The sequence below is a fragment of the Solanum verrucosum genome, unplaced genomic scaffold (genome assembly GCF_900185275.1).
Source record: "Solanum verrucosum unplaced genomic scaffold, falcon-dt-bn FXZP01000202.1, whole genome shotgun sequence".
Classification (NCBI taxonomy): domain Eukaryota; kingdom Viridiplantae; phylum Streptophyta; class Magnoliopsida; order Solanales; family Solanaceae; genus Solanum; species Solanum verrucosum.
In genome coordinates, this window is record NW_026020248.1 from 284,133 (window position 1) to 305,554 (window position 21,422).

The window sequence follows — 21,422 nt, forward strand, 5'->3', positions numbered from 1 at the left end:
TATCACTTTTTGAACCTTCAATGTGCAGCACCACATGAGGTCATTTGCATCAATTCTATTTCGTTTGACATATTTTATCAGTTTCAAAACCAAACGAATATATAACTTTTTCACTTTTCAAGCTGTAACATACTGTATTCACTTTTCTCTCAGGCTCCTTCAGTCTTAAAAGTTGTACAATAGTTCACATATAATTCATAATGGATTTCTCAACTTGAACGCCACTCTATTTATATTATCTTTGAATATTGTTTTACCTAATTGGGTTCTTAGTGCCTCTTTCCAAGTGAAAGAACTTATGCAAATGACCAGCAGCTATTAAAAAAAAGAGCTGACGCAAATGACCACCAACTATAAAACTGAATCTTTCTAAAAAAAATGATTAGCAGCTATAACTCAAGCAGCTATTAAAAAAAGAGCTAATGCAAATGACCAGCAACTATAACACTGAATCTTTGTAAAAAAAATGATCAGCAACTATAACTCAAGCAGTTATTACAAAAAAAAAAAAGAACTGATGCAAATGACTAGCAACTATAAAACTGAATCTTTCTAAAAAAACTATCAGCAGCGATAACTCAAGCAGCTATTACAAAAAAGAGCTGATGCAAATGACCAGCAACTATAAAACTGAATCTTTCTAAGAAAAACATCAGCAGTTATAACTCAAACCAGAAGATCTATAATTCGAACAACACAAACAACAAATCGACTTTATAGAAAGAAACAAAAAAACTCACAGAAGTGGATGCATACCTAAGACTCGATTGAATAGAAGATATAGATTGAGTTGAGATCGCTACTAAGCCTTTGCTTTCTATGTTCTGAGAAAACACAGCTGAAACACTAAGACCTGGGCTTTCGTTTGTTGTTATAGACAGACCTGTTCTTTCTCTGTTTTGAAAAAATACAAATTTTCAGTGGAGAGTATACACTGAGATGTGTAAGTAAAGATCAATTTTAGGAAAAATCTTGCTAGGGTTGTCTGATTCTCATGATGAGTTTTGAGAAATAAAGCGTCTTTTATTTTTTGTTTTCCTTTTAGAATTTTAAACAAAGAAGAGGAGACAAATGCTAATGAATACACAGTCCTTAAGAATTCACAAGGAAATAGTTTTTAAACTTCAGTGGCTAAGGATTCAGCTGATAAGCCATTCAAGCATAGGAAGCTTGTGCGTCCAGCATTTGATGAGAACAACCGTAGAAGTGATTTAAATCACCAACTTCCTTGTCAAACACTTGACACGGGCAATGATAAATCTTGAGAAAAATTGCATATGCTCAGTAACTATACTATGAAGATCTGGGAAAAACATAGATAGTTTCTTTTTCTGGAAATCGTGTCTGTTATATGATTAGAAGATTCATTAGATCAAACATGTTAAGTTTTAAGCCTGCTTTGGTGGTTAACACAGATTAATTACTTAAACAAAAATTGACTTATCAATCGTCGAGCATAAAACATAGTAATCACTATCTTTAATTCACTCGTCAAAGACTCCAAATACAAATGAATCACTCAAGTTAAAATATTTATCGATTCACAACCCGCAACACATAAATAAAAGAAAACAATTACTTGTGTTGTAGTATATAGAAAATAATTAGTTTTGTTACTACAAGTTGATAAAGACTTCAATATGAAAAATCTTTGTGTTTTCTAATCATCAACTAATTAAACTTTCAATTAGAATCTGGACTCAACAAAACAAGATAATAGGGCAAAGTTGAGCGACATATCAGTAAACATGAAGAAGAGGAAGAGACATCATACTCGAAATTCGTAGTTGAGAGAATGAAACAAAGACGTTGTTGCTGCGAATATGTACAAAGGATTTGAGGCAGAGCTAAATAATCCTAGGTCGCTGTTGATCAAAATGAAAAATAGATGCTTCTGTTGAGTTGAGCAAAAGATCAGTAAACAGGAAGAAGAAGAAGGGACATCATACCTTAAATTCGCAGTTGTGAAAAGGAAATAAATATATTGCTGCTAATAATAGTACAGAGGATTAGAGGCAGAGCTGAAAAACTCTAGGTCGTTGTTAATCAACATGAAAACGAGATAATGCTATTGAGTTGAGCGAAAGATCATCAATAAACAGGAAGAAGAAGAGACATCATACCTTAGATTCACAGTTTAGAGAACGTTGCTGATGAGAATACGTTCAGAGGATTTGAGGTAGAGGTGAATAGCCCTAAGTCGCAGTTGATCGAGATGAAAAAGAGATACTTCTGGGCTTGAGAATACGTATAGGGCAAAGTTGTGACAAATGGATTTTGAGAGAAAAAAGATCTTTTTTTAGATTTTTAGAAAATAGTGTTTCTTTTTGGGGCCTACTTTTCATATTATTATTTTTTGGCATTCTAGTAAATTTTTTAGCTATGTTTTGGCTCTCCTGCTAAGTCTCTCAATTACAATTCGAACGAGTTATTAGTTTTCTTAGGGACGAGATTTTTTGCCTTCCCAAAAACATATAACATTTAGGACCGAAATATAATCTCGTCTCAATTATATACTTTTTGTGATGGGATTTTTAACTCATCCCTACATGTTGGTCTAAACTGAACCTTTTTCTTGTAGTGTTAGTAAATTATACACATGTAGCCGGACCAATGTGCGGGGTGAAATTCCCTATTTGGAGGACCAATCACTTAGAGATATCTATCTTACCAACTTTGCATGTAAAACACTAGGAAAGGATTACTATTATTAGGATTACAGCGTTAAGAGCTTATGGGGAACACATACACCCTAGTTTGTCTCTCTCATTGATAACAACAAAGTTTGAATCTTGCTCTCCTGTTATTTAAACATCAATTAGTTATTTGTTACACAAATACCCCTCCCCCCTTTTACTTACTTGTCTCAAAAATAACTTGACTAAACAAATATAATAGTGAGTTAAGTTTAAGTCTAAACCATATTCCTCGTGGGATCGACCCCAACCTCCAAGTTGGGTTCTTTACTTGATAACGATCGCTTATACTTATTTAGGGTGGTGTAATTGAGCATATCATGACCTGACCTACGGTCCGTAGGTCCGGCCGTGGGTTGATACTTAGATGAATTTCGGGTTGATACTTAGATGAATTTATGGGGGTTTCTGGAGAAGGGTCGCAGGTAGTCATCCACGAACCAACAACACGGGTCATGGGTCACTTTACGGTCCATGAGTGGCAACCGTGGGTTGCACCTGCAAATCTGAAATCTACATTTTGGTATGTTCTAACATACAGGGTGTTACAATGTATTAGTTTACGGTGGAGCTGGGGCAACTGCATGCTGATTGACCTGAGCGGTCATGGCTTGAGCAAGCACTTGGAAAACTGCCCCAAACTCGACATGCGTGACTTTCTCACTCATGAGTCTATTGGAGCTGCTGGCTAATTCCTTGCATTAGCTCTTTTGGAAGGCATTTTCCAAAATGCGAAGAGCAGGAGTTAGAAGGAGATTAGATAGAATTCATACTTTATAGCACGAGTTGGAAAAGAAAGAAGGGAAGTTTTTCTTAGAACACTTAGTATACTCCCTCTTATAGTTGTGGCACGCTTCACACTCCTGAAAGAGACTCTACATAGTTCGATATCCAGACATCCCATGACTCTTGAACCTAATGCTTTGATATCAAGTTTGCACGCCCCGAGGCTACCCCCTAGACGTAACATGTGAACTAGGATCACTAGTGACCCCAATCTAACCCTGAGTCTGGCATATTTCAAGCATTCTGAGAATAACTAAGTAAAACATGTACTATGCGGAAGATAAAACAGTGGAAATCTAAAATGGGTAATAACCCAACTAGTCTAAAAATAAATATAAATAATAAAAGTTTAGTGATGACTAAAACAACTACTTAACAACTCGAGCTGAATGTACTACTATGTCTAAAAAGCGTCTAACTGAATTGAGTTGTTTGGACATGCCCCCAGCTAACACTAAAAAATCTGAAAAATCAAAGTACAGACTAAAATAGAAAGCATATCTATTGTCCTCCAAGTATGAGGACTCACCACTGAAGTTGTTGAAGTCGAATTAAGAATCGATCTAAGCATGATTTGGAAGCTGAGTGCCTAAACCTACATCATAAAATGATGTAGCGCAAAGTATGCATCAGTACTTGGAATGTACTGAGCATGCAGGATATAGATATGATAAGTTGAACAAAGTATATAAGTTGATTGAACAAAGTATATAAGTTGAACAATGCATAACTAAGCAATGATATAATATGAACAAGGATATATATATATATATATATATATATATATACTAAAGTATAACTTAAAACTGAATTGAATGCAATGACCAAGTACTAATCGTGAAGGTAGCATGTTGAACTGTATACATATGTAAATGTTGAATTTATAAATTTGCTTCTACTTGAGAAAGATATATGAAATTGGGTGAATCTTCAATAGTGAGAATTTAAGGTTGAAATATCGTTTAAGAGCTCAAGCGAGAGATAGTTCATGCCTACTCAAGCAAATATTTGGTTGTTCATTAATTGTGATTTTGGGTTTGAGAAAATCCAAAATATGCACACTTTTAGGTTGAGAAACCTTGAATGTTAGCTAAAATCAAAGTTATTCATGCGATAATTCCTTCTAAGGCATTTAGTTAATACCTATCAAAAACTTTACTCTATCGAATGTACACCCTTGGTCACTCTAATCTTGGTATCTAATTGTGTTACTTTGTTACGATTGGAAACTTAAATCGATTACTTCTTCAAATCATTCCCTTATTTACTTTACATTTATACAATATATTTGCTCTTGTAATTTATTTACACTTTTGGTGCATCTAGCCTTTGATCTTTGGAATTTGACCCTGACTCTTATTGGGTAATTTATTTTGCATACGACTACTAGCACCTTTTTAATCAGAGAGTTATTTTGGATGTTACCAACATTCAATGTACATACATCAAAAGGTATTTATCTATTGACATAATTTAACGTCTACATCATATTTTTTTTATTATATTAATAAAACTTCTAATTCATAAACCAACCCCAAATAGTCATGATCATCACAATAACCAACCATACTTTCCATACAAAATCAATATACATAAAGCATATGTTTAAAAATTGTAAATAAAATAAAATAAATATTGCATACATATATTTTTTTAATCATTCGTGCATCAACAACATCTGAGAACTCCTACATAAGTTTATACGCCGCTAGGACTATAATGCTTGAATTCACGAGGTTGTCTTTAACATGCTTAATCGACAATGAATTCAATTTACAAAGGTCAAATTCAATAAAAAAAAATTGTGACTATTTTACATTAACAAAATATATGTTTCTGGTCCTTCGATGATCTGCAGATTTTTTCTCTGTTGTGAACCAAATTGACCCAGTAAGGGCTTACGGGCTATTAGAGAGTTTTATTTGGGATCCAGGCCCATTTAGCTATTGTTAAAAAGGTCTAGCGATTAGAAAGAACAGTTATGGAAATTATGTCGAAGCCTTGGCTTTCAGTCATCTCTCATCCCCTTTCTTCGTTCTAGTATGTCATCCCCTTCTAGTTACCTTCTTCTATGTTAATCTCTCCTTAGTTAGCATGTTATTACTTTGTTGAGCGTATTATACGTTGTAACTTGTATTTAGTGATAACAATATATATCAGTGTTTGTATTGGAAATCGGGTTTGTTACATTGGTGCTTTCATCCAGAGGTCTTCAATGGAGGACCAAAAATTACGAACTCCTTACGATTCAATTAACCCCAAGAAGGATTTGTGGTCAAATGAGATGTCTGAAATTCGTTCAATATTACAGGGGTTGGTTGGAAAAATTGCAACTGCTACGCCCCAAAACAAAGTTCTGATATATGAGAATAGAGATTTGTCTTCGGCACCACCGATGTGTCGTCATAAGTACGCATCCATAAACTTTGGACGGTTCTATGGTGATAACCCAGAGGCATGGATTTTCCAGGCTGAACACTACTTTGAATTCTATGAAATCGCAGAAAAGTATAAGTTATCTCTCGCGTCATTGTATCTCGATGGGAAAGCATTGGAGTGGTATCAATGGCTTTTTCAGAAAAAACAATTATCAGATTGGAAACACTTTACAACGAAGGTAATGATTTGATTTCGTAAACAACATCTCGAATCACAAAGATGTCACTTGTTCAATAATCAGGTAACCTCCGTGATTGACTACCAAAGTTGTTTTGAGGATGTCTCGTCGGGATATGGTGACTTTAATGTACTCACGTCAGATATTGCATATGTTTCTCCGCAATGGAGCGATATAATCAACTCACCTTTGTCGCAATACTATGACGAACAATCTGAAGGCAACAACAAAACCACTACGCCCAAGGTGTTTGATGACTTGTCTAAAAGACCCACAGATGCAAATTCCATTAATATATCATGTAAGCTTAGTCAACTTGAAGTTGAGGATCCCCACAAGGTGTGTAAGTTGACAATAAGAGATACAATTGAGGCAATTTTTTCTTATGATCTGGCATATTATGTCTCTCCTACTGCTGAGGCAACTGATTGTGAAAATGATGTTAAAAGTGAAGACAAGAATGATGAAGAAGAAATTGTTACCATCAGAAATGGAAAGGTTTACCCTCAACATGGACTCGGGATTGCTCAATGCTGGAAGAAGATGTCTTCAATTCCTTCAACTTGCAGTTATCCCAACCTTATAACTAGAGGTATAACCAATAGACTTGGCCATGATGAGATTATCTTGATTTTGAATCTTTTTCCACCTGATCAATTTGGCTTAGAGTTTCCATTTGATCCTTGCTCTAGTTTACGTACTATGTATAATTTGGTATTGTGTGTTGCCTCGAGTGACTTGGATCAGGATAAGTTTATTATATCAACCTTGAGAAATTCTTGCAACTGGGTAGATACTGGGCAAAGGAGAAATATTTATGATTTCTTATTGTCTAAATTGAGAAAGAATGTTATGGAGGAGAAAGTGCAGAGAATGCTTCAAGAATTTGTTGGAAGTTACTCCAAGCAGTCACCAAATATTCCGGTCAATAGAGTTGTTAAACTCTTGTGTGCTATGTTTGGTCTAATTCATAAATCAAGGACTGCTCGCGACATATTCACTTTAATTCTGGTCAGTTTCTTGATTGTGGTGATAGTGTGTTAAATCATTTCATGGTCTCTCTTTGGGTACAAACTTTTCAACCTCGGCTGCCACAACCACTTCCAAAGCCACCTTTCTCAGTTTCTTTATTGAATCTTCTAGCCCAAATTGAGAAATTTGTTCAAATAGAATCGAAATTTGACTTCAATGGGCTTGTCATAATTGGTGAGGTTGATTCCAAGACAATTGTTCATCTATACACTGCAAATTTAAGTAGTAAAATACAATGGAAGGTACTAAAGTTACAAAATAGATATAAGGTGAAGCTTCAAGTTGTGCACCTTACTGGTTACACAATTTATGGTGCTATAGAGAGGGTAGATTTGGTTGTGCTCCATATATTACTTTATGACTTAATTGCAATGAAGAGACATGGGGAAAAAGGAGCTTCTAAAATTGTTCGTCGGTATTTGAAGGTGGACAATTTTATCTTTGACGGGTTGGAGTATGTTAAGAAGTATCATTTGCATCATATATCAAATTGATAGAAAAGGAATTGATGTTGAAAACAAATGGAACGAGGACATCGCAGAATTTGTAAGCTATATCAATGAGTTTCTGTTAGTTAATAAGCTACTTGTTCCTTGTGTTGCTGCCAGTAACATTTCTAAGATAAAAATCATGATATATGGAAGTTTGAATGACATCATTAGGTGGTTTACTCTTTTGGACACATCTCAAACTATTATACATCTTTGCCATGCTATCTTGTACAAAGTGATGAAGGTTCAGAAGCTAAGCAAGAGTGATGGAGTTAATTCTGCAATCCTCAAAACTGCCAAAAAAATCATCATAATGGTTTTCACCTGTAACAGCCAAGGCAATTATAATACTCCAAACTGCCGAATGAAGTTTCCTGACATGAACCTTGAGGACAAGGTTCTTTCTGAGGGTGGGAGTATTGTTGTGAACCAAATTGACCCAGTAAGGGCTTACAGGCTATTAGAGAGTTTTATTTGGGATCTAGGCCAATTTAGCTATTGTTAAAAAGGTCTAGCGATTAGAAAGAACAGTTATGGAAATTATGTCGAAGCCTTTGCTTTCAGTCATCTCTCATCCCCTTTCTCTGTTCTAATATCTCATTCCTTTCTAATTACCTTCTTCTATGTTAATCTCTCCTTAGTTAGCATGTTATTACTTTGTTGAGCGTATTATACGTTGTAACTTGTATTTAGTGATAACAATATATATCAGTGTTTGTATTGGAAATCGGATTTGTTACATTTTCACTATCACATGGCTGCAAAAATAGAACACTAGAGAGATCATGTTCATACTCAATAAACCTCATTCATTTTATAGATAGATCAACTACAAGATTAATAACAATATTTATCGCTCTCACATGAATATCTGATGACACCTTACTAACCCAAGGCTAGAGGTAGCATCCTCCGAAGAAAGAGCAATAATAGAATCCTTAACATCAACAACTTTTGCAAACATATCATTTGCACACTCTTTACCAACATATGCACTCTCTCCAAGACTATCTTCTACCTAAACAACCATATTAGTTACTTGATATGCAACAACATTTAGGTGAACCAATATTTTATACACCTTAATCATTAGAAGTTTACTAATATATGTTTCTTGTGTGATTGTTGTGATTTCAAACTCACTCATATTCATACAAAAAAAAACACCGTCCATCAATTTTTCGAACTTCAACTTCAAATCAAGCTCATATTATTTGCACCTTCTTTTCTCTTGTAAGAAACATGTGTGATGGTAATAACAAAAGGCTTACACATAAAAACAAAATCATATTTAGGTTGATAATCATGATCTTTGACATTAACATCCTTACTACGTTTTTCAACCTCTACACCAGTTATCGTCATGGTAATTTTCTCACCACACACACCAATTTCACAAATTTTAGGAGAGTTTTCTAACCTAACTTTATATTCATCTTTGTTGTCATTTTTTCTCAAATCAACAAATTATGTATGGACACTCTATAGTAGGTAAACATCTTTTTTTTTTCTTCTGAAAAAGTTGTGTACGAAATGCAAAAATAAAAAAATGCATAGACACAAAATATGCTACGTATTAAAAATTTAAATTTCTCAAAAGCATATATGATACACTTACATTGTATACATTAGTGTATCACATAGGATGGAGATTTATTTATTCGACAATCTATAAATCAATCCTCTATGATATCCATAAGGTATGCCTCATATACTTGCAGAGTATCATAGAGAAATAATAATTCATTTGTAGCAAAAATTATATCTAATAGTCTCATTATATTTAATAGGGATAAGGCATAAGTACCCTCTAGAATTTGACCAAAGTCCTAGAAACATACCTAAACTTAACTAAGATCCTATTACCCCTAAACTCATTTTTTTCGTATTTTTGTGCATTTTTTGTGTTGATGTGGCACCTTCAATAACCCAAGTTGTTGTGTTTGTACACACTCACCCGCCACGTGTGCAAATTTAAAATTATTAATTTATTTTTTAAAAAAATATTCCTATTTTTTTACTTGTATTTAAATTAAGTTAATACACATATTTTTACCTTGTATCGAAACTTTTTTTACCAAATTCATTGTTTTTCTCTTTTATTTTTTTGTTGATTTTATTTTCTTTGTCTTTCGTTTTGATTTGATTTCAAATGACTTGTATTTAAAATAAGTTAATTTTGAACAAATACCAAAATAAGTGAAGAAAATTATATAAAACATTAAAAAATTAAATGACACTTTTAAATTATTTTTAAAAAAATACACATAATTTTTTAAAAATAATTAAAAGTGAAAAGATAATAAATTAATTAAAAAAAGTTTAAAGTGAAAAGAAATTAAAATAAATATTTTACAAAGGAAGAAATAAAAATAATTATATATATATATATATATATATATATATATATATAAGTTTTATTATCAATAATAAATATGTGTACTAACTAATTATTAAGTTACCAATCAAAAATGACATGTGTTCAATTTGTGCACTCATCACTTGCCTTCGAGCACTCTCTATGCCATGTCAACATTTGTGGTGTATTTATTCCATTTTAAATTAGTTTAGGGGGGGGGGGGAGGTAATAGGACCCTACTTAATGTGTCTCTGGATTTCGGTCATAGTCTAAGGGGTACTTATGCATTATCCCTATTTAATATACACTATAAAAAATTATATAGGATACCCACATGATATATATAATATACTCACAGTGGATCAGAGAAGATTAAACTTCATTGCTTTTCACAAATCTTTATGTTATTTGGGTATTAGCATAAATACTAATAAAATAATTTTTTAACCTCTAGTTTCTTTGTAAGATGATCAAAAACATCGACAAATCTCTCATAAATTTACGTCAACATGAAATCAAAATCCATAGAGCTCTTTTTTCAAGTTAGAATTTCTAGGAACACCATCATTGCAACTACTGTGAACTATATTTACCTTTGACACTTGAGCGTAAATAAATCCATTACTTAAATGCTAGGATTGCAAAGCTATGGGGTAGCTCTTGAAAGTTAAAATAATCTAATCTAATAACACCTTGTTGGTATTGATGTGTATGATATTTTAACTCATTTAAGACCCTTTTTTGTTCAATAATTAGTGACTTCAATGTCTTTTTAAGTTCATATCTAATGATTTATTGTGTTTTACAGCTACGAAGGCTCAAGGACAAAACAATGATGAAATCACATAAAAGAGGCTAAAAACTTGGAGAAAGAAAAAAATTGTGACATTGATGCTCACCAAAAGACATTCGATGACTCGCATAATGTGTCAGACCATAGACCATGAAAATTTTGACGGAGTCTTTGACTGAAATGATCAAGATAGATCGACGAGATAGAATATTCAATCTTTAATTTATAGTCGATATTCATCTTGACATAAAAAAATCTCCTAGCTGCAAACACAAAGACAATACAATCAAATCAACAAAATAAGACCCAATAAAGTAAAATCAAGTTCATTGAAAGCCCATGCTACACAATCCTCTATGATTGTCAATGGTATATAAATATACTATCAATGTATTTTAGAGGATTAAAATGTGAAATTTTAAATCGTATAACTGCTAAATCATCTATGATATTCAATTAATATATCTCATATACAATCAGAGTATCATAAAATAGAAAGGGTTACCTTCACAACACTTTCATCACCAACTTGCTCTTCGAGGTTGAAGGTACAATTTCAGTTTCAAGGATTATTTTACACAAGGGGTGTATCAACAACAACTCTTCTTTTCCTACTAACATTTTCATCACCTGAATAATGCTCAATCACTTTTTTCTTTTGTCTCTCTCACCAACACAGATTCCCAACATCAGACATAACATTTAATAGCAGGAGTTTAATTCACCTTGATAAGGATTAGGACTACCAACAACAAATAATTGCAACTCATGCCCAAGCAGTAAAAAATTTGAACGCGACATCATTGACACGATATAATGTTGTTCACCTAAACCATTATTCGAAGAATAATAAAAAATTAGTAAAATCTAAAGGACAATAACTCCACTATCTACTCTCCGCATGACACTTACACATAAACTAACCACAATAAAAATCAAGTATTGAATGTTAAATAAACTACAAAATAAGTAAAATTTATAAAAGTCACAATGTATATACAGCAAATACTTAAAAATACAGAAAATAGATTACATATTTGACTCGGAAAGAGTAAGTAGTCTCTACATTTTTTTTTTCATTTAAAAATTTTTGTGAATAGAGAATGAAGAAATATTGTACAAATACGTACAGCTACGAATGGGCCTCTTAACAAAAAGGCCATTGATACTTACAATAGGGCTTTAAGTGAGATGCATGAATAAAAACACTATTTGTGGAAATTACATTACAAATTGGGATAGATAAATACGTTGTGTCGTTTTTGGTTAAATAAAATCGAATTGTGTCCAAAGCATTGTGTGCTTAATACACTCTTTTGTTTCTTGTCTCCAGAAAAAGAAATCCAGCCTCATCTTATCCCGCGAAAAAGAAAGGAAATTGATAGTAATACCCTAACGGCGACGGACAATGTCTTATGTACCTCCTCACCTGAGAAATTCTGCTGCCGGAAAAACCACTACCACCCCTACTATAAACAGTAAAGGCGCCGAACACTTCTCTTCCAAACACACATCCAGAATTCCTTCTCTCGAAAAGTCTTCCAACGGTTACTCCAATTCAGCTCGCCGGAGCTCCATCAATTACTCCTTGCCCAACACTGTTGCTGTCCCTGACCCCACGTTTCCTCACTGGAAGCCTTCCGAACGTGTTCTTCGTCTTAAATCCGAGCAGGTAAGAAATGGTTGCTATCCATCCCTCGCTAAAAAGTTTATTGTGTACATTTTTATTTTTTATTTTTTATGTTCTTAGGGTATTATGAAATATATGTGTCATCTGCTTCCTTTATAACTTATTCCATCTGAAAGTTCTTTCACTGTTGCAAAATGGTTGCTTAATTTAGTTTGTGTTGCTTTAAATCTTACCTTATTTCTTGTTTTGCTTCAAATTAGTGTCAGTTGAAGTGGATTCTAGAAACTATTGATATCAGTTTTATTGAGAAGCTTCATGATATGTTTGTGCTGTAATTTTCTTAGTCTCAGATTCATTTCTCCTAGAGCAAGGGTTATTCTCTGGTGTGTGAACATACTTGTATCTTTAGGCCTTCACTGCAGCATTATAATTATTATCATTTTCTGATGAACTTTGGATATTTCAGTTTTACAACAGTAGTTATATAACTTCCAAGTGTGCAACATTTGCTAAATGTAATTTGAGGGAGTGCTACAGAAAGAAAATGTTGTGATCCTGATTTACGTCCTTGATGTGCATTTTTATCTGCAGATAGAAGAGATTCGACTGCGGCTTAATGTAGATGTCAATGTTTCTCCAGGCTCATGTCCTGCACCCTCACCTATTGAGTCATTTCCTGATATGGTTAGTTGAATTCATCATTCTGACAAATCACTGTATTGGGTTTTCTATATAAGGCCATAATTTAAAGTACTTGTACCCTGGTTGTTTGTTCTCTCTGCAGTGCTTGGATGCAAGTATAATGAAGGATATTGAAAAGCATGGCTACACTGCACCGACTTCTATTCAGGCTCAAGCCATGCCTGTTGCTCTTAGTGGCAGGGATCTCTTGGGGTGTGCAGAAACTGGTAGTGGGAAGACTGCTGCATTCAGCATACCTATGATACAGGTTTTGTATTGAATTTGTGTTATTATCATGTCATAATATGAGTTTGTCAGTTTTGTACTTGTTCTTACTTATAGGAGTGTTTACTGTTTAATAAATATTATACATATTTTTATCGATATAGCATTGCCTGGCTCAGCAACCTCTTCAACGTGGTGATGGACCTTTGGCATTGGTGTTGGCACCTACAAGAGAGCTTGCACAACAAATAGAGAAAGAGGTGGGTCTGCGGGCACGTTAAAACTTACTGCGTTTTTTCCATATCCTGCATATATATGTTTCATTGACCCTGCTTTCAATGTGGTTTCTCACATCTCATAATCTAATCTCCATCAGACCCTTGGAACACCCTCATCTGTCTTTTATTTTGTAATTCATCTATATAAAATAACTGGTTTCTTTTCCTTTTTCTCAGTTTCATAAAAACATAAAATACTTTCTCTAATGTGGTGTTAACTGTCTAATAACCATATCAAAGGGTACTGAAAGGCATAATATGCTGCTACTCTACGGTTCCTTCGCTTCTTCCAACTTGAATAATGCTCATCTTTCAAGAAGTCTGGTTTAGTCAATTACATAAATTACTATCTTTTGCTAGTGAAGCATGTTGTATCCCCTTGGCTTTCTTTGGTCGTGTCATTGTTAATAAAGTAATTGGGTCTCCGTGATTCATAAGGAGTGGACTTCAATATCACTAGGTCCCAACTACTCATTGTGTTGCTGATGCCGTTTTATTACTGTGCAAAGCTCATCGTCTTGCTTCAATAATTTTCCTCATAACCAATAATTTCGCATGTGAATGATCCGTGTTTATTATTAGCAATATATATAGTTTGGCTATGGTGTAGACAAGAAAAAACTCATTTTTTTGTATTTGCCTTTAAATATTATGTTTATACTTGAACTGCTAAACATCATCTTTTCAGGTTACGGCTTTCAGCATGTCTTTGGATTCCTTTAAGACCGCAATAGTTGTAGGTGGGACAAACATTAGTGAGCAGGTAACTTCATTTTTATTATAATTATTAGGGTGCTATCTGTGAGGTTCATACGTCTACAGGGTGATAAGTAAACCAAATATCTCTTCGTTTGTTCTGGACTTGTTACTGGGTTGTGCCTTGGAGCATTCATTTTCATCTTTATGTTACATGATGATGCAAGTCTAGCCTTACCATATTTTGTAATTGTGGTTTTCCATTGGATGCTAAGACAGAGGTCTGAGCTTCGAGCAGGAGTACATATAGTTGTTGCTACTCCGGGAAGACTTATAGATCATTTACAACAAGGAAATACTTCCCTCAGCAGGATTGCTTTTGTAGTTTTGGATGAGGCTGATAGAATGCTTGACATGGGGTTTGAACCTCAGATAAGAGAGGTATCTTCTTTTTCAATTTGTTTATTTTTTCTTTTCAAGGGAACATTATTTTCCATTTTACCTGTTTGTCTGGTCTTCTGTAACTCATTTTTGAATCTCCCTGATGTCTTGAGGAGTATGCTATTGTTTTCTTTATTCTTACACGCATTTGCCTGCCAATGTAGTAGCTGTTTTGCAACCATAAACTATATAACAGTGCTTGATAATGCCTTTTAATTATTTAACTTTGCTAGTATCTTTCTGTAAAATTAGAAAACCTCTTATGTCAATTGACTCCTGAATTATTATCTCTGCCTTTTGTTCATTGACTATTGTAATATGTTACAGAGACCAGATTGGCATCAAACTAGAATGATTTAATTGTTGTTTTTGCTTGTTCTGCATGACTAAATATGCTTATCGAACACCATAAATGACAGCTTCCAAATTCGACTGTCTGCTTTCATTTGCTTCTTGGTGTTGACTGGTTATGTAAAGGATGCTGATACCATGCTGGAGGCTTTAGGACTTCTACATGTATATATGAGGCTCTAATAGTCAGCCAAATCTACTTTTGCTTCTATTTTCTGCTCGCTCATCTCCTTTCTTTTTACCTTCTCTAGTGTTAATGTTGTATATAGCCCAGCACTTGGTGCTGTTTTGACACCAACGAAATACCATTTACCTTTTCAAAATTAAAATATAAATGGAAACTTCCAAATGTTACTTTGTCATAGGTGATGCGAAATCTTCCGGTAAAGCATCAAACACTGCTCTTTAGTGCGACCATGCCAGCAGAAATTGAAGCATTGGCACAGGTTAGGTCTCTATTTACTTCTTCGTTATATTAGCCCATGCATTTAAAATGGTATCCTGGTTGGCTTATTTTGTGGATACTAGGATTCTAAGATCGTAATGGGTAATTCTAAGCATGATCAGATTCTGCAGACATCTATCATTGAGTTTCTCTCAATTGAGTAGTCTCCGTCCCCTTATTTTCTTTTGGTGTAATCAGAAATTTCCTTGTTGTATAGGGGGATTGGGAGGAATTCGTAGAGAATCATATTCTAGAGAATCTTTACTTTTTGGTATACCACTTGTATACGGCCTGTTTGGCCATTTTATGAACGAGAATACCTTTACTTGATGAAAAAATGATATACCATGTGAATTCAGTGTCTGGAAAAAGAAAGCAATTACGTTAAGCTAGAAATTACTCTAGTTTTGATGTGGCAATTCTTCTTATAAAGGGTAAAGCTCTTAAACGATAACAAATTCACTTAAAGGAAACTTATATGGCCTAGAATCTTGAATTCAGTTTGAGATCTCATTCATAAAGCACTTGCTTCCATATTTTGTTGTTTTTCTCCAACAATGTCATTTTCCATGTATATGCAATTCATCATCACTTACCAGGTCTTCAGGTTTGATAAACATATGATGTGGTCAATGCTATTATTCTGTAAAAGAGGTGTCACATCTCTTTTGATTGTTGCAGGATTACTTGACTAATCCTGTGCGAATAAAAGTTGGAAAAGTAAGCAGCCCGACAGCAAATGTTTCCCAGATTTTAGAGAAGGTACCCGAAAATGATAAGGTATGTTCATTGTTGAACTTAAACAGCAAAGTAAACAGATTGATTCACATTACTTTTAATGGCTTCGATGGCACCATTTTTGTTGCAAGCGTTCTTTATTTTTTATATTATTCAATTTTTCATCTTGCTTGTTTGTTTCTTGTATACATAGTTGTTTGAGATATGCATCTAACAATGTTGCATTCTTCATTCTTTGCCGACTGCGTGCGCCTTTTCCGTCTTTGACATTTATGGTGATGAAGTATAAAGATTCAATACTAAAATCTATCTCATCATTATACTGGATACATCCACATTAACGTTGATACAAGTTATATGTGTATGGTTTTGGGTTGGTCATAGTGGGTTATTAGGCTTGACAATGCTGTCTCAGTCAAGAATTCTCTAATGCATAAGGAGCTAACTCTTACTGTATGAAGTGATGAGATCCCAATCAGTATGAGTGGCTGTCCTTTCTGGTAATATTTTTCAGAGCTTCGGTCATAAAAGTGTTTTGTATCTTTAATATGAAATCCTTGCATATTATTGTATTACTCGTGAAACAACTGTAAATCAGCAGAAGAACCACATGTATCTTGTCGGAGAGTCTGCTGTCTTCTCCCCATGTTTTATCATTTAAAATTATTCTAACCCTATTGATGTCATTGTTTTATAAAAATAATTAGGTTGAATCCTCATTTCTTAGGATATTATTCAAGTCTTGATAGAAATATATATAGGTATCATATTGCACAAAAGGGGGGATATAAATGTAGATGAATCCATACACAAATCTTTCTTTCTAAGAAATCTAACAATCACCTATACAAGAAGGGATTTATTGAAGCACAACTAGGTTGAATCCTTATATTTAGGATGCTATTCATGTCTTGATAGAAATATATATAGGTATTATCTATATACTTATACTTACTACCATAAAAGCATGAACTCCCTAATTTGAATATTAAATTACTATAATACCCCCAACTTAAAAAACATTCAATTTAATATATCTTTTATATTATATTTATTTATTTATATTTTGTTATATTAAAAGGAAAAACCTTTTCACATTGAATGGGTGCGACTTTTCCGAAGGGTTATGACTTTTTCAAAAAGTTGTGACTTTTTTGATGAGTTGTGACATTTTCGAGGGTTGTGCCTTTTTTGGTAGGGCACAATAAACACATGTTCATACTACCCTTTGTTGGCTATAAATAGAGGTGTTCCTCACATTTTTAAACTATAATTTTTGTAAGTTTTCTATTCTTCTTTCTTAAAACACCAATTTAGTATATCTTCTATATTTTATATTGTATATATTTATTTTTTTTATATTATATTTTATTAAAAGCAAACACCTTTTCAGATTGAAGCGTTGTGACTTTTCCAATAAGGCCTAATAAGCACATGTTCATACTACCCCTTTGTTGACTATAAATTGAAGGGTTCTCTCACATTTTGTAAACTAATTTTTTTTAAAGGTTTCTATTCTTCTACTTTCTTAGAACACCCAATTTAGTATATTTTTTATATTTTATATTATATTATATTATATTATATTTATTTATTTATGTTACATTATAATAAAAGCGAACATCTTTTCACATTAAAGGTTTGTGACTTTTTCGAAAGGTTTTGACCTTCCTCGAAGGATTGTCACTTTTTTCAAGAGTTGTGATTTTTCCAATGAGTTGTGACCTTTTCGAAGGGTGTTACTTTTTAACAAGGTACAATAAGGACTTGTTCATACTATCCTTTGTTGGCTATAAATAGAGGGATTTGTTCTCATTTTTAAACTAATTTTTTTTAAGTTTTCTATTCGTCTTTCTTAAAACGCCCATTTTAGTATATCTTCTATATTTTGTATTATGTTTATATATATTATATTATATTAAAAGCCGACACATTTTCACATTGAAGGGTTGTGACCTTTCTGAAGAGTTGTGAATTTTTTGATAAGGCACAATAAGCACATGTTCATTCTACCCATTGTTGGATACAGATAGAGGGGTTTTCTCACGTTTGTAAACTACAATTTTTTTAAGTTTTCTGTTCTTTCTTAAAACACACAATTTAGTATACCTTCTATAGGTTATATGATTACATTTATTTATTGAAAGCAAACACCTTTTCACATTGAAGGGTTGTCACTTTTATGAAGGGTTGTAAGTTTCTCAAGAGTTGTGACTTTTCTGATGAGTTGTGACCTTTCCACATGGTTGTGACTTTTCTAATAAAGCACAATAAGCCTATGCTCATACTGCGCTTTGTTGACTATAAATTGAAGGATTTTCTCACATTTTTAAACTATGAATTTTTTAAGTTTTCTATTCTTAAAAAAAAAACTCGAGTGTGATTTGCAGTCACTGAGTGAGTTAGATGTTAAGTAGAATGTTAAATTACTACAATACCCCAACTAAAAACACCTAATTTAGTATATATTCTATATTTTATGTTTACTTGTTTATTGACTTAGCAATGAGAGAAGGTATATTTTAAAGTTGTATTTAAGAGATGTATGACTTTTATTTTTACATATGAATTAATTTTAAAATGAGAAAAGTCAAAAAAGGATAAAAAAGATAAATGCAATTGGAGGCTATGGAAAGTGTCACATCACCTATATCTAGCTTTATATATAAATATATATAGATATTTTCATATACTGATTTAACAACTTTTAATATGCGCAAAGTTAATAATCATAAAAAAATTTACATCCATTATTCATAGGAACTGATACTTTATTATTCCATTTATAATTGTTCACTTAAATTTATGGTTTAATAATAACAATAAGAAATTTATGGCCTAATCTAAGTAGAAACAGTCTACAAGGTGGGAAATGGGACGAAAATCCTATTCTGGAAAGAGAATTGGAATGAAAATGAGGCACTGATGGTCTTATTTCCTGACCTATTCTCCTTGTGTACCAATCCGGAAGAAACAGTGGCTGAGGTATGGTCTATTCATGGATGAAATATTGTGTTTAGAAGGCATTTAAATGACTGGGAGATTGAGAGAGTGGCTGAGCTATTACATGTTCTCAATGGGTTATCGGGAAAAAAAGATTCTATCATATGGAAACACTCTAGAGATGGAAGCCTTTCTGTTAACAAGCTATATATTAAGGAGGTGAAAGAGCATCCAGGTGGTAAGCTTGGCCCCTGGAAGCAGATTTGGAGGAACAAGGTGCTAAGGTTGGTAAAGTGTTTCTCTTGGTTGGTTGCCAGAAGAGCATGTTCCACACATGAGAAATTGAAAAGGAGGGGTTTCTATATTGCCTCTTGGTGCTCTCTCTGTAATGAGACTGACTGAGGAAACCAACAACCATTTGTTCCTTCATTGCAAAGAGACAACACAATTGTGGAACTTTTTTTTGGGACTAACACATACAGAATGGATTATGCCTGAGCATACAACAGATCTACTTAGTTGCTGGATCGCAGAGGGGGGAGAAAATCTAAGAAAAAGTGGAGTATAATACCATCATGCATTTGATGGTGTACTTGGAAAGAAAGAAATAGCAGATGCTATGATAACAAAGCTAATTCAATAGAGAAAGTCAAATGGAACTGCTTGACTACTTTTTATTTTTGGTGTAAAGAGGAAGGGTTAGAAGAAGCTGCACAAATTTTGGATTTTATAGGCACTTTGTAATCTATTGGCCTTTTTGTTTTTTCTCTTGTTGGAAACCAATTTTTCGAGGTCTCCAGCATAACCTTAATGCTGATGAATACAACATTATCTTCATCAAAAATAAAATAAAATAATATGAACATTATTTTTAAAAAGTGTACTACATAGTTTGGCATTCAAATGCAACACACGTGCATCAAACACACGTGCATCAAAAACTAGTATTGCACAAAAGTAGAGATATAAATGTAGATGAATCCATACACAAATCTTTCTTTCTAAGAAATCTAACCATCACCTTTACAAAGAAAGGATATATTGGGGCTTCAATGATAAATAAGAGGCATTTGCAACCTAAGGTATGACCTAGAGGTCAATAAAGTGGGCGACAACTTTGGAGACCTGGGTTCAAACCCCAGTAGAGACAAAAATTGCTAGATTATCTCTTCCATCTGCCTAAGCCTTAGTGCGCAGAGTTATTTGGTACTTGTGCGGGTGATCCTGTAGTAGTACCCTATGGAATAGTTGAGGTGCATGCAAGCTGGCCCAGATACTACTGTTATAACTTCTATAAATAAAGAAGAGGCATAACAATCCTATAACTTTGATAAGAGTATTCTCCTTTGTCAAGGGTTCTTCCATTCACTAGGTTGTGCTCATAGTTACATGAGGACAATCCTCTAGTTCTGTCCCTGCTATCAATTTGCCAGCAACTCCTTGGTGCTGTGTCTTCAAAAATAAACTACTAACGATTCATATTTTTATCTGTCCTTTGTTGGATAGTTTTTTGAAATATATGAAGGGCCTACTGGAACATTAATATTTTTGTTGTGCTAAAGATCCAAAATATATACCATATAATGCACTTTCTCTGTCCTACTTTCTAGGGCAGTAGAAGACCATTTTTCCGGCAGCAACCACCGGAATCTTAGCCTTTTCTTTCTAAGCCAACAATTATCACCCATTGTTATAATTGCTACACACTTTAGCCTAGGATGGAAGAGAATAGAATTTATTTTAACGCTGGGTTTAAGTCATTCGACATCACTAGATGGAACTCGAGCAAGTCTGAATGGTATGAATGGGTTGAAAGAAGCAGAAAGATGATGACGAGGTCAGTTATGAGCAAGAAAGCTATGGAATGGATATGTTTCTGCTTGAGAGAGGCTTCAAAGGAGCACAAAAAGGAGACGAGAAGATGGAAACTAGCAGATAGAGAGGCAGAGCTTTTTTGTACTAAGAAGCAAAATGAATATGGGAAATTTATGAGCGTGATAACCTTAAATAGTGGTGGAAGGTCGGGCTTAATCATACCGGAACTTGCATTAAATGCAGGGTGGGTGGATATTGCATTAAAGATTGAGAGATTCATTAAATGTCAGCAAAGAGAGAAGGAACATTCTTTCTCAAGGGTGACGGAGGAAGAATACTCTTATGCTGAGGCTGTCCAACAGAGTAAATGGGGGAGCAGTAATTTAAGAAGAGCCGAGATGAACA

The 21,422-nt window shown here is 33.7% G+C and overlaps 1 protein-coding gene across 2 annotated transcripts in view; it reads left to right on the plus strand.

Moving 5' to 3' along the window:
* Positions 1–12,075: 12,075 nt before the first annotated feature.
* Positions 12,076–21,422, plus strand: part of LOC125833055 (ATP-dependent RNA helicase DBP2-like) — a 28,388-nt gene continuing 19,041 nt past the window's right edge. For both annotated transcript variants that reach the window (XR_007443285.1, XM_049512211.1), the window contains exons 1-8: positions 12,076–12,446; positions 12,996–13,088; positions 13,189–13,353; positions 13,475–13,570; positions 14,277–14,351; positions 14,564–14,725; positions 15,442–15,522; positions 16,203–16,301. Coding sequence is in view for 1 of the 2 variants with exons in the window: in XM_049512211.1 (XP_049368168.1) it covers positions 12,183–12,446; positions 12,996–13,088; positions 13,189–13,353; positions 13,475–13,570; positions 14,277–14,351; positions 14,564–14,725; positions 15,442–15,522; positions 16,203–16,301 (1,035 nt within the window). In the remaining variant the exon portion in view is untranslated. The remainder of the gene's footprint in view (positions 12,447–12,995; positions 13,089–13,188; positions 13,354–13,474; positions 13,571–14,276; positions 14,352–14,563; positions 14,726–15,441; positions 15,523–16,202; positions 16,302–21,422) is intronic.